Genomic DNA, 14,441 nt, shown 5'->3' with positions numbered 1-14,441 from the left:
AGTCCACCACACTGAGGGTCAGAAAAGCCTTGTTTTGCCCTGGATCTGCATCTTCTGTTGGTTTGACCTTTGTTGTATCATTTAACCTCTCTGCACTTCATTTGTTCAACTCCAAATGAGGGCAGTGATGCCTGCCCAGCCTCTTCTGAGTTGATCTTAAGCTGATAGCCTGTAGTAGGGTATGACCACAACAGGGAAGCTAATGAGAATGTGGAGGGTAATGGTTCAGCACCAGGAGTCTCGTGTTCAGTGTGGACACTGGCCTATCGGCTCTTTCCAGGGCAGAGGTAGTGAGCCACCCCTCACTGGCCCTGTGCTGCAGGAAGGTGGGATTTCAGAATGGTTGGTGAGACACAAGATCATCTTGAAGTTCCTCCTCCAACTCTGAGACTCAGTGGTCCTCTTTCACGGCACTAGGGAGAGTAAGATGAGAAATGGCTATGAAACACTTGGGTAATGAGCCTTCTAGGCAAGTGAGAGGTGTTAGTATTGATGTTGTCAGTAGGCCTTGTGATGTTAGCTCAGAGAGGTTTTAAATGTTTTAACCCTCTTGCATATCCCAGTAAAGCAGAAAATGACTTCTAGTTTCCTGTATGCTGGTATATAACTTGTTTTACTTTCTAAAGAGACCAAAAGCCATGTTCATACCATACTTCCTTCCCCTAGTACCACCTTCTTACTAGCTGCATTCTGTCTTGCTTATTTTATCTCATACATTTAACATTGACTAGAAACATTTGACCTGCCAGGACTTGAACTTGGACATATGGGGTTTCTCCCACCGTCCACGACAGCATAACCAGCAAGTAGAGCACAGGCTGTACATTCCCTGCTTTCAGGATGAGGAATGTTCTCCACCTCCTGGGAAAAACCAGGGTCCTGACTCACAGGAGTTGAAAGGAAACTGATCTTAGGGTCTTTTTAAGATCCTGTAACTCTTGCTCATCAGTGTTGGGATCTGGTTCTCTTTCTCTTGAAGGGACTCCCTGGGGCTTTAGTGCACAGATGATGACCGTGATTCAGGGTGGATAACATTTATTGCCCCTTTGCTCTGTGCCAGCTGCTGTTTTAAGCACTTTATATAGAGGATACACTACAGCCCTGTGAGTAAGCATTCACTTTGTAGATTAGGAAACCGAGGCAGATGTAGTTAAATACCTAGCCTAAAGTCACATGGTTCGAGCTGGAATATGAAGCAAGGCATGTGATTGTAAAACCATGTCTGAATCATGCTGCACTTCTCCCTCCTTGCAAGCAGAGACCTGTCTGTCGTACAGAGCAGACAGAGGTCTTCAGGATTTCCTATCCCCAGGTCGTTAGAGTGGTCAGAGGTATTGAGCAGGAGGAGTGCATTAGGATTCTGGTCTCCTTACTGTGCTCTCCACAGCGACAGGAAGTACCCTGGATGCAAACATGGCTCCCATTAAGATAACTCGCTTGAATCTAGGGAGGCCCGTGCCAATCAGAAAAACCATTAATCGAGAGATTAGAGTTTTTACCTGCTACATGTTTCATGTTTTTGCTTTCTCTAGGTTAAAAAGATCAAGTGGCATGAGCAGCCTTCTGGGGAAAATAGGAGCCAAGAAGCAGAAGATGAGCACCCTAGAGAAGTCCAAGCTGGACTGGGAGAGCTTCAAGGAGGAGGAGGGCATTGGCGAAGAACTAGCCATCCACAATCGGGGGAAGGAGGGGTAAGAAGTAGTGCATTCTATTCTCTGAAAATCCTCCAAACCCTGGGCTAGTTCATTGCACACGCGCCACCCAATTTAAGTAGGCAGGAGCTTTTCACGGTAAAACAAAAAACATGAGTTCTCTGGTTTGTTGTTGAAGCTGTGTTCTAATGTGGGCAGGTCCTGTCGGTGAGGAAAACATTGGGGTGACAGGAAGGGGTGGGAGGGCATGTGAGCAGCACTTCTCTCGGGGAGAGGCACGTCTGCCAAGCTGAATTTGCTGAATTGCAGCTCCCATGAACTGTAAGTCACCTCGTTTGTTCATGTGGTCAGATCTGGCTCACCGTATCAGCCTCGGCCTCATCTGAATTATTTGGCCTTCTGAGAAGCCAGACAAGCTCAGTGCATCAAACTCAGAGTCAACAGAGCGCCTAGATGTTGTCGGGTATTGTGGGATTTTTTTGTCCATGTCATTGTGGCCCGGGGTGGGGCTTCACCTTTGGCTTCAACCTATGTGACACACCAGCCCTCAGACAGCATCTGGGCCATCACATGCACCCTCTTCCTCTTCACTTTGGAATACAAAGAGGGTGTCCATAAAATGTGTACAGGAATGTCCTGAGAGAAACGGTGTTCACTGAGTACTTAGGAACCTCAGAAGGAGCCAAGAACAAAGTTACGACAGAAGTGGGTCCATGGCTCAAGGTCCACACTCCCCACCCCTAACAGTGAAAGGAAGTGTGCGTGGCCCATCAGACAGCCCTGGTGCTCCACATGCCTGCCCCTCTCCAGCAGGGGCTCTCCCTGCAGTCGCTGTGCATCCCTGAGGCTCAGCTCCTTCACCAGTAAAACTGAGATAGTAATACCACCCTTAGGGTGGTTGTGAGGCTCTCATGAGACAAAACATGTGATATATATATCATGCATATATGTATATAGCACAGGCAGACCTCAGAGATATTGCAGGTTCTGTTCCAGACCACCGCAATGAAGCAAATATCGCAATAAAGTGAGTCATACGAATTTCTTGGTTTCCCAGTGCATATAAAAGTTATGTTTATACGATACTGTAGTCTATTAAGGATGCAAGCATTATATCTAAAACACAATGTACAAGCCTTAATTAAAAAATACTTTATTGCTAAAAAATGCTGACAATCTGACAACACAAGATTGCCACAGTCCTTCAATTTGTTAAAAAACACAGTATCTGCAAAGTGCAATGAAGTGGAGCACGATAAGAAAGGCATAAAGCCCTGTCCACATAAAGCCCTTTGCAGAACTGCCTGTCACTGTCACTTAAAGGTGTGTATTAAGTGGTAGTCATTCAGGTTACGTATAAGCTAAATTATAATAAAGATAGGTGAGGGATTTGTTTGGGGGGTCATTTTTCTAGATTAGGTTTCACGAGTATTTGAATGAACGTAGAAGCTGATCAGTAGATTAAAAAAAAAGTGTCTTTACTGACTTTATGAGCTTGTTTAACTACCAAGACTTCTAAGTCCATCTGTCAAAGATGGTTTGCCACAGGACAGAGGTAGAAGTACCATAGCCATCTGGGGAAAGGCCCACAAGAAAGCACAAGCAGGAGTCAGTGTTACCTGCAGAAGGCCTCTGATGCATTACCTGAACCTCCCCACTCTGACTCAGCTCTAGTAACTCAGCCCCGCCACTTCTCCATGTTTGCCTGGTGATCTCAGGCAGCAGAGGAACTGCCAGAGCGTGCCACACTTTACTGCTTCTCTGAGGATTGATTATATGGGTTAGACAGTGTTCGTTCTGTTAATAGAGGTCTTATAGAAGTAAGGAGTGGTGCTGTTGAAGATAAGGGAGAGATAAGAAAATGTAGGCTGGAAGAGAAAACAAGATTAAAAAGGACATCTGCCCAATGAGGACTTTTCAGGCAATGGAAAATCACATAACTGGGTTAGGGAACAGCTAATAGCATACAACCTTTAAGCCCTTTGCTTTTCCCTCTGTCTCTGAGCCTTTTCTGCCTGGCCAGATGATTCCACGGATCTGATTGTATTTTTCCAATGCAGATCTGATGACTTCTGTGCTCTGCCTTTGGCTCTTCTCACCTGCCCTCTCTAGTGCCCACCCCATACCTCCACTCACTGCCTTTCCTAGCTCCTGGCAGATTAAAGGGCCCAACCCCTAGTCCAGGGAGGGAACTATTACTCTGGTTCTTACCTTGGCTAAGCATGAGAATCTTCTGGGGGTTTTTCCAGAGTTACATGACAAGGGCACCCCTGTGCACCGCTGAATCAAGAGTCACAGATATCTGTGTGGTGTGTGTATGTATACACACACACACAAACACACACACACACACAATGGAATATTACTCAGCCACAAAAAAAGAATGAAATTTTGCCGTTTGCAACAACATGGATGGACTTGGAGGGTATATGCTTAGTGAAATAAGTCAGACAGAGAAAGACAAATACTATATGATATCACTTACATGTGGAATCTAAAAAATATAACAAACGAGTGAATAAAACAAAAAACAGATACAGAGAACAAACTTAGTGGTTACGAATGGGGAGAAGGAAGGGAGAAGGGGCAAGACAGGGGTAGAGGATTAAGAGGTACAAACTACTACGTATAAAATAAATAAGCTATATGGGAATATAGCCAGTATTTTATAACTATATGGAGTATAACCTTTAACAATTGTGAATTACTTGGGAATTCTCTGGCGGTCCAGTGGTTAGGAATTCCGCGCTTCCATTGCAGGGGACATGGGTTCAATTCTTGGTCAGGGAACTAAGATCCCACAAGCTTTGCGGCTGGGCCAAAAAAAAAAAAAAATTGCGAATTACTACCTTGTACACCTGAAACGGATATAATATTGTACAGCAACTATACCTCAATTTTTAAAAAAAGAGCCACAGATACCTGTATCTTTAAATCACTTCTCAGGTGCTTCTCATGCACAGCCTGGGTTGAGACTCACTAGACCACAGCAACTAAATTCTAGAAATGAGAGCAAGACAGCTGCTGGGTGAGCCTATCCAGCACGTATGTAACTTAGAGAGCTGACTTCAAAACAGGGACTGTCGAGAAGGGCAAGAAGATTTCTACTGAGAAGTGTGCCCAGTGCCACAGTGTCAGAGGATGGGAAGCACAAGCCAAACCTGAAAGGTCTGTTTGGTCAGGCCCCCAAATTCTCTTACACAGATGCCAACGAGAGCAAAGGCCACCTGGGGAGAGTCTGCTCTGAGGGAATATGTGGAGAATCCCAAGAAGTATTACCATGGAACAAAAGTGATCTCTGCTGAAACTAAGGGGGAAAGGTCCTATTTGATAACATCTCAAAAAAGCTACTTACAGGGCTTCCCTGGTGGCCCAGTGGTTGAGAGTCCGCCTGCCGATGCAAGGGACATGGGTTCGCGCCCTGGTCCGGTAAGATCCCACATGCCGCGGAGCGGCTATGCCCATGAGCCACGGCCGGGGAGCCTGCGCATCCAGAGCCTGTGCTCCGCAACAGGAGAGGCCACAACAGTGAGAGGCCTGCGTACCGCAAAAAAAAAAAAAAAAAAAGCTACTTATGAGTAATGATTGGCCTCTACCATATTTATTATGAGACTGTGACATTTTTACAGACACCATATTTAAATTGTTCTCCTATACAAGAATCCAAATCATGGATAGTGATAAAAAATATTCCTGTAATACAGCCCTGACTAAAATAAGATGGAATTGAGGTTAAAAGATTATGTTGTGCATTTTGTGTTTTGATAGTAATTCTACTTCAGTAAGTGCTATCCCATCTTTCCCCTTGTAAAGCTTTAATAGAATTTGAAGCTACATTGGTCAATATTGGATTATTATTGTCCAATTTTTAAATTTTATTTAGTTTATTTATTTTTGGCTGCATTGGGTCTTCGTTGCTGTGCGCGGGCTTTCTCTAGTTGTGACAAGCGGGGGCTACTCTTCATTGTAGTGCGCAATCTTCTCATTGCGGCGCGCAATCTTCTCATTGCGGTGTGCAATCTTCTCATTGCGGTGGCTTCTCTTGTTGCGGAGCGTGAGCTCTAGGCACGTGGGCTTCAGTAGTTGCAGTATGTGGGCTCAGTAGTTGCAGCACGCGGGCCCTAGAGCATGTGGGCTTCAGTAGTTGTGGCATACAAGCTCAGTAGTTGTGGCGCACGGGCTTAGTTGCTCCGCGGCATGTGGGATCTTCCTAGACCAGGGCTGCATTAGCAGGCGGATTCTTAACCACTGCGCCACCCAGGGGAGCCCTACTGTCCAATTTTTTAAAAGCAGTTTTGCTGTGTGAAAATATTCACATAAAGAAGCAAAGCACCTTAAGAAACAGCAGGCACAGGACCAGATCTGAAGAATTTAGACAATGGAAATATCAGAGACAGGTTTTAATACAATTATGCCTACTGTATTTAAAGAAGTAGACAAACTTGAAAATATTTGCAAGAAGAAGAAACTATAAAATGTGGCCTAAAAGACCCAAACAAAATTTCTAGAAATGAAAAATTTAATAACCATAATTAAAAACGAGAGGGATAGATTTAATAGTAGTTAGACCAGCAGAAAAGAGAAATACATGCACTGGAAAAGAGCCAGAAGAAATCATCCAGAATATTGTTCAGAGAGACAAAAAATAAGGAAGAGGGAAGTTAAGCCTCCTGGAGGACAGCGTGGGAAGAGATGAGAGACACCTCTTTACAGACTTTTCAAAACTCAAAGAATCCCAAGATAAATAAAATAGAGATCCACACTGCAGAGTGAAGTTGCAGGAAACCCGTGACAAAGAGAAAAATCTTAAGAGCAGCCAGAAAAAAGAGATTTCTTTGAAAGGAGGAGCAGTTAGACTGACAGGTAGCTTCTCAATTAACAGTACTTTTCATAACATCCCCAAATTGGAAACAACTCCGATGTCTATTTGTAATAGACAAATAAAGTGTGATGTGTTCAGACACTGGGATACTCTTTACCAATTGGAATGAACATGGGTAAATTTCAGTAACATAATAACAAAGAAGTTCATGCAGTATGGTTCCATGTATTATATTTATTTGTTTTAATTCCATTTATATGAAGGTCAAAAATGGGCAAAAACAATGCGTCCATTAGGTCAATTTGTGAAGAAGCAAGCCACGAAAGAACGCACACAGTATATGTCTATTTATGTCGAGTTCTCAGTTAGGCTGTCACCAGGTCAAGGAGCCGAATGCTGCCAGCCTTCAGGAGGCACGTTCATAACTTTCACCCAACACCCACACCCAACACCCAAGCCCAGCCAGGTGTGAGCCTGCCCACATTTCCACTTCCCTTTCAAGTTTCTGTTCCTCTGACATTACAATCTAGTTGTGCCTAATTGCGAATCATTATAAAGCAAGCTCTCCCAGTCCAGCTTGGACTTCTCTAGGGCGCTCATCTTCTGCTTCTTGGCTTGCTGTATAATGATTCATCTGCCTTGCCCATTTTATACTCTGTGTGTGTGCGTGTTTGTTATATTTTACAGTAAACTGAAGTGCAGTTGAATTCAAATCCTGGCTCTTCTACCAGCCTGCCATGTGCTCTAGCCCCAGTTTCTTCATCTGTGAAGTAGAAACTCTTCAGTGTACTCCCAGGTTTATAATGGGAATTAAATAAGTAGGGGAAATGTCTGGCATGTTTATAGATAGGATTCCCCCCCACCCCAAGTCTCCGCCCCCTCTTCTTTCTTCTGTCTGCCATTACTGACCACGCCAAGCTTAGGGCCTTACTGGAAGGCTAGGTGCTCTATTCCTCTAAATCCCTTCCTGGTGTATTCCTGCCAAGCCTTCAGGAACACTTCCCACAACCGTGGCCAGTACAGCTTGGGGGCATCTCCTCTCTGTCTCCCAGGCTGGCCTCTCTTCCTTCTCTGGGCTTTTAAAGTAGGGAAGTCCCAGGGCTGAGTGATGGGCAGCCGTCGTTCCTCATATTCTCTCCCCCAGGAAAGCTAATTCCATGGCTTAAGTACTATTTTCTGCTGACGACTCGCAAAAAAGCTCTCTCCTGCCTGACCATCCCACTGAGCTGCAGACTCCCGTAGCAGCTGTTTAGTTGACATCTCCATTTGCATGTCCAAGACATTACATCAAACTTAACATCCAAAACCAAATACAGATATCCCCCACTGTTCAAAAGCTTGCTTACACCACTTTGCTTTTGCGAAAGACCTCTACATTTTCTCCCTAACTGAAAGAAATCTGGAGAGGATTTTCGTTTTCACCAAAAGGCAATTGCTTCTTCACTTCACGCCATTTCAGCTAAGAGAGGTGTTATAGGGACGCTCTACTTTCGGATAGCTTGAGATACCTCTGCTTGCTTTCTTTCCATAAACAGACTCCTTCCTCAGACTTCTCAGAAAATGGCACCATCACCATCCACCCAACTGATGAAAGAAAGCCCTAGGAGCATCCTCTTTCCACTCAATCCTGAAAGTCCAGTAGACAGTTCTGTCATGAAGTATTTTGGTCCATCCCAGCTGCCTGCAGTCCGGTACAAGCTCTGCTCCCTGCTTCTGTATCTGTACCTTCCCTCCATTCTTCTCTACATCACAGCCAAAATGATTTTTTGAAAGTACAAACCATTTTTCCTCTCTTCCCTGCTGATTTTAAGTAGCACTTAAACGAGTGTTCACCTCCTTACCCTGGCGTTTGCAGGCCCCCCGAGCCGTCCCCTGCCCACCTGTGACCCTCTCCCCTGCTCCAGGCGGCCCAGCCCCTGCACTGCTCCTCCGGGTCCTCCTCCACGGTGGGCTCTTGTTGTGTCACTCAGATGCCACTCTCTCTCAGAGTAGCCCCACCTTAGGAACCCTCCATCAAATCACCCTCTTTGACCTTCTTCATCACATTTATTGTCAATTGATACATGTTGTCGTGTTTTGTTTCATGTACGGTAAGCCCCGAAGGGCAGGGTCTGGTTCACCACCCCGCCACCAGCGGGGTGCTAGAAGAGCGTCTGTCCCAGAGCAGGCGCTGAGCCATTGCACTGTCTAAATGCACATCCCACTAGCTGTCAGGCAGCCATGGCTTTGTTTTGGAACCTAGTAAGATTGGAATTAACCACCCAGAAAAGAAGGGCATGACAAGTCAGAATGACATCTCCACCTAGGCATCATTTTCAGACAGCAAAGTTGGTTAAAATGCCTGTTCCAAAGAGGTCAGCTGCACAGCAAAGAATCGCTGCCTTTCCTCTGAGCCATGGACTCCAGGGCGCAGTCCAGCATTTCAGGATCAGTGTCCCCAGTCGGCACGGCACTCAAGGCCTTTAACATTGCTTCCCTCTATTCCTATAACTGATCGCACTAGGTTCCCTGGCAGTGTTCGCCATCAGCAGCGCGTCTCTCCAACACTGCTGAGGTAGCGGCCAGCAGGATTGGGGGGAGGGATCAACGCAGAGAAAATGAGAGGAATATGGGCTTGGTCTCGGCTGCTGCTGGCAATCGAATTGAAGGTCATGGAGCTTGATGATTGGAGATCAGGTGTGCTTGTGATTTGGAGAGGCATGAAGGAGAGAGAAAATAATTTTCTTTCTCCAAAGAATCTATCTCCATGACCCCCAAGAGTCACTCTTTCAGAACGAGCACAATCTTGAGGTGAGATGGGAGGAAAGCAGTGGACAAGAAAATTAAAATCACCACCCTTTCACTTTGGCCCTCGAGGTGTTTGCGAGTCATCCTCTTGCACAGGCCTTTTGTGATGTTGAGCAGATTGCTTCTTTCACTTGCACTTCTCAGGGCAAAGAAATGCACCTCTTAGTACTTACATCACAGAGCTTTATTCCAGCCTCAGACGGCCTGCACTGCCTGTGGCTTTCTGGTGTTGGTCCACTTTCCTTCTCAGGTTTATGCTGCACAGAACGCCTGCTGGCTCTGCTGGGGGCATAGTGATAACGCAGCCCTGAAACGTCCTCCGTTATGTGCCTGCTTCAGATTTCCCTGCACCTCCCTGTGCTCTTTCTTTTCCTGACCAGTGGGCAGGACGCCTCTCGTGGGCGGATGTGACTGTTTGGCGGAGCTTTTGGGGATCAGCTGCCCCACAGAACTCTGCCTTCTTGTGGGGGTGGATGGGCGTCCTTTCACTTGCAGCCTGGTTTCCCAGAAGTAGGTACTAACATGTTCTCTGGAAGCATTTTCTACCCTTCTCGTCCTCTTCTTCTATTTTTCCTTCCCTCCACATTGGCCTAGATCTCAAGAAAATTGGTGGCAGAAAAGTAATTTGGGTTGCAGGATCAAAAAGATGACCGAGCCTATTGTGTCTAACCTGGTTCTGAAAGGGAAAGCTTAGAAAATCCCTTAGGTTTTGGTGCTATTAGCATATTTTATTAATGACAGTGAAGAGCTGCAGCCTCTTAAATGGGCCACATAAGGCAGTAGTCGTGGGAAGGGATGATCCCCTCTGCCCTTCCCAGTAGACTGGGCTGAATCAGTCTGGGTCCCCAGGAGTGCTGGGCACAGACCAGAAAAGAAGCCTTGCACTTGTCAGCTGGTGGTTCTCTTCTGGGACTGTAACCCGCTTAAGGTGCCTGAAAACTTTCTGAGGCTCAGTTTAAATAGGTCGTCCACTCGGGCCACCTTGGAGGAGGCAGCCTTCCCCACAAGCCCTTCCTCTTTCTGGGGCATTTGGTCTCTTGGTCCCTGTTCCAGCTGTCCCAGTTTCTGAGGCTTTATAGTGATACAGTCAGGTCAGAAATGGGAAGCAAGAACCGCACAACACTCATAGCCATTTTTGGTTTTATTGTTTACAAAGTACTTCTTACAGTTTCATTGTAGTGTCAGAGGGGTGTTGTCATTTTTATTCCTGTTTTACAGAGAAGAAAAATAAAGTATCTTGCCCACAGTCACACACATAGTAAATGTCAGAGCCACCCTCATCCTTGGCGCCTTTTCTGTCCTGAGGGTGGGAGGAGGATGTCGAGTAGAAGTGTTGTTCCTGGTCGGCTCTTGGCCGCGAACCAAAGCCATCACACGGATCGGGTTAGCAGCTGCAGATGCTGTGCACGGGGGAATGAAGTCGCCACACCTGCCTTGATGGCCTTTGTCTGGGTTGCCCTTGAGAATTGCATTCAGCATATGTGCCCCTCTTTGCTGCCCGAGGCGTTCCCTAAACCTGAACTCTGCCTGCACCTGCTTGTTTAGCACCCAGCCTGGCTTCGCTCTTGATAGTCTCAAAGTCAGCTGGACCCGGCACCAGCACCGCTTCCGGGAACCTGCAAGGCATTATTCATGCTCAGTGAGCATCTTAATTTAAGTATCACTTCCTCTTCTTTAAAGGAAAGTCAAGAAGAAAGACCACAAATGCTCAAAGCCACATACTTCCTCTTCTTTCCGCCCCCAGGCCCGCTCTCTCAGGCATCCCTAGGTAATGGCTCTCTTGAAACATGCCCTAAAGTTGTCTTGAACCACGGCTCCCGTATTTGTTCTTTGGGAACTTCCAGAGAGGCAGTTAAAGCGCAGGCTGTCAGAACACTGATCTCCGTCGTGGTCTTCACCAGGGCCTGTGGGCTGGGGTGGGGAGGGGTGACGGTTGTAGTGTGACAAAGCCCGTCAGTGGTCTCGGTTAACAGTCCCCACTGGGGAATCATGGGTCCCTTGGTGGTAGACAGAAGATGAATTTGTTCTGTCATGTGTCTACTTACCGGCCACAGTCTCTCCTGCTTTCACACTTTATCAAAAGGGGTCCACAGTGTCTGTGGCTTCCCCATCTGCCGGGGAATCTGAAATTGAAATTTAACCAGGCATCCTGTATTTCATTTGCGAAATTTGATGACCTGACCTTGAGGGCTTATGTCAAGCCTACAAGCAGGCCCTGCCCTTGTGTTTCCAGCCATTCTGGCCCCTCCTTGGCAATTTTGACACAGCAGCTGAGTTCCTGATCCCAGACCAGGTGGTAGCTAGTAGTTGCTGATAACGTGCATCAAGAGAGCTGACTGTTCCCCTTGGATTGATTGTCCTCAGAACCCTGACAGAAGCTGGCTTCCCGAAATGATGGTGACAACTCTGCCATTTTATCGAGCACCTGCTCTGTGCTAGGCATAATATGTACACTATTGCATTTAATCCCCACAACAGCCCTTCAGAGTAGGAATGATTAAGGATGATTACCTTTTTTTGGGGGGCGGGCAAATTAGGAAGCAGAATTAGCAAGGTTACGTGGCTTACCCAGAGACACAGCTAGCAAGCCGCAGGGTCGGGATTCAAGCTGAGAGCTGCCACCCTGTCCGTAGTGAGGTATAGGGTTAGTGGCCGCAGGCCTGGCTGGAGAGCGGATGGGCTGGGCTGGGTTGCTTCTCACAGGGTGCTGTGGGCAGGCAAGCGAGGCCCTGAACTCAGCAAAGGAACACAGGGTCCTGAACCTGCTAACGTTCTCACCCTAAACGTAAATGACCTTGTAATGACAGATGCACATTTTCCACAGTGCAACAAAGGAAAGATTAGTGCAGAGATTCAATTCTGCCTCCCGTTTTCAGTGGCAGTTTTGCTCTCTCAACAGATTAATTAGCAGCAGAGATCCCTTCCCCCCAGGCAAGCGGCAGCACAGTTCAGGCCAGAAGATGCGCGAAAATGCAGCTGTGTCTCATTCAGCGGCCAGCCTTCTCCTCGCAGTGCCTGCTGCTTCAGCCCTGTGCTTCCTTCTCACCCTGCCTGGGAGGCCGACGGAAGCCTTGTCTGCTGAGCCTGGCCAAGATGAGGGGCAAACCACCAGCTTTTAGGGGACCCTGTGTGTGAGCCGTGGATGGCAGAGGTGCTTGACCTCGTTCCCTTGGAGGAATTTAAGGAAAGGCCTCTTCTGTCGTCCTCGCAGAAGCACCCTGGCTGCATCTGGGTGGAGGACACAAGGAGAGGTGGGAAGGGTGTGGGGAAGGAAGGAGCTGCAGGTAACCTTCGACGGTGAGCGCTCTGCGCACCTCAGCCCACTTCACCTTTCCTGCAGCCCCAGGAGGGAGGTCTTACTGGGTTTCTTCCATTTGTAGAGGCACCTTTTCCTGCATTTTGATACGTGTGTGCAGGGTACATAGCTTTCTCTCCCCACCAACTCAGCGCACCGCCAAGGCCAGGAAATGTGGTGTCACTATTTTGCTGCTGAGAAAAGCGATGCTCCTTGACCAGCATGGTCTGCTAATGTCTAACCAAGCCAGGCTCTGAACCTGGGCTTGAGGGAGTCCCTGTTCTTTCCTTAAAACCTGGTTACAAAATTGCGACATTTTCTTGCCTTCAGCCTCTAATGTACTTCCCCTTGATAAGTTGTTGGTTTCTCTTTTTCATTCTATTTTCACTCACATCTGAACCAGAAACGTGCTTGTTTAGACTAAATGGGAGTGGTCTGGATGTTCCTGAAATAGTCGTGTTGTCCACTCTGGGCACCACCTGTGGTCATCCGTTTATGTTTGCTGTAACCTGATAATCCCACAGGCCAAGTGGACCCCTTTACACCGGGGTGAGGGATGCGGGGGACAGGACAGGACAGTGCAGGGGAGGCATTTTCTTTTACTGCATCTGCTGACAGATACCTTCATTTTCTTCCAGGTACATTGAACGGAAAGCTTTTCTAGACCGAGTGGATCACAGGCAGTTTGAAATCGAGCGAGATCTCAGGCTGAGCAAAATGAAACCCTGATGTGATGAGGAACCTACAGCAGCTTAATCCTGTTTACAACGTGAGCTTTTTGTGCGTCTTTGAAATGTTTCCCGTGTTTCCCATTGACTGTTTCCCAGCAAGGTCTTTTTTTCTACATTGAATTTCTGTCTTTGTATCTTGATCTCATGTGATTTCATTCATTTTACTTTTAATAGTTTGTCTTTTAAAAAATAAAAATTAAAAAGTACAGGTTGGTCCTGTGAGAGGCTGGTGAAGATGACAGCACTCACCTTTCCTTTGTTCTGCTACAAAGTCCACCAGGCCAAGCCAGCACCTCCCAGGCCTGTCCTGGCCACCATGGTGGAGAGAGTGACCAGCCTGCACACACGTGAACCCCCAGAGGCTGTAGGGCTCCCTGTGAAGAGGCTCGCCAGTGTTGGTGGAACACCAAGTCCCCGGGCAGCTCTCAGTTCCACTCCTGCTTCTCTCCTGATCTCTTTCTCTCTCCTGAATAGGATTCCTATTTGCTGGTATAATGTGAGGCTGAAAATAAGGATACACTATTGCTGCATTAGGGATTTTTCTTTTCCTTCAGCCATTTTCATGTTCTCAAAGTCAACTTCACGTGTGCTCTCACCTCAGTAATGCTTTAATTTTTGGTTTGTCAAAGAAGACTCCAAAGGACTTTTTTTTTTTTAAGTCTTTAGGAAAATTTAAATTCCAAACTTCATATTAATAAAGCAGTAAACAGCACATCCTGCCCCTGTGGGCTGGCGGTGGGGATGTCCTGAGTAACACGGACAGGTTTGGGGGAGGTAGGCTTCCAAAGACTGGAATTCAGAATCCTGCCTGGACATCTACCAGCTCTGTGACCTTGAGCACAGTTCAGCTTTCTGAACCTTCATTTTGTGGTCTGTAAGTGGCCTGAGTAATACCAGAACCTCACAGGGTCAAGATGAGCCAGTGACATGTGCAGGGAACATGCACAGGTCTCCCCCTCCAGTCCTCTAATATGTGGGCAGAACCTCATGCAACCAAGACCTGATTGTCAGCCCTGCATGGCTGTGAGGTTATGACCCTCATTACTCACTGAGGCCAGGCTGGGTGGTCGGGCTGATTGAGGTGTGTGCATCTTCAGTTGAGAATCATCTTTTCTGTCAGAGTCTTCTTTGAACCATAGCCCACAGTTTTTAAG

At 46.9% G+C, this 14,441-nt stretch overlaps 1 protein-coding gene across 3 annotated transcripts in view; it reads left to right on the top strand.

The window, feature by feature from the left end:
- The window catches only part of CFDP1 (chromatin remodeling protein CFDP1), a 145,273-nt gene extending 131,846 nt beyond the window's left edge, over nucleotides 1-13,427 (top strand). For 2 of the 3 annotated variants that reach the window (XM_022583172.2, XM_089903321.1), the window contains exons 6-7: nucleotides 1,533-1,691; nucleotides 13,195-13,427. In XM_022583172.2, the coding sequence (XP_022438880.1) occupies nucleotides 1,533-1,691; nucleotides 13,195-13,285 (250 nt within the window). In that variant the 3' untranslated portion in view covers nucleotides 13,286-13,427. The remainder of the gene's footprint in view (nucleotides 1-1,532; nucleotides 1,692-13,194) is intronic. The other variant, XM_089903325.1, reaches the window with a different exon arrangement.
- The last annotated feature ends 1,014 nt before the right edge of the window (nucleotides 13,428-14,441 follow it).

This window comes from Delphinapterus leucas, chromosome 20 (assembly GCF_059928025.1).
Source record: "Delphinapterus leucas isolate spDelLeu-1000000601 "Yukka" chromosome 20, BTC_Dleu_Yukka2, whole genome shotgun sequence".
NCBI classification, from domain to species: domain Eukaryota; kingdom Metazoa; phylum Chordata; class Mammalia; order Artiodactyla; family Monodontidae; genus Delphinapterus; species Delphinapterus leucas.
Note: the sequence above shows the minus strand (reverse complement) of the source record. Positions and strands in the feature narration are given on the sequence as shown.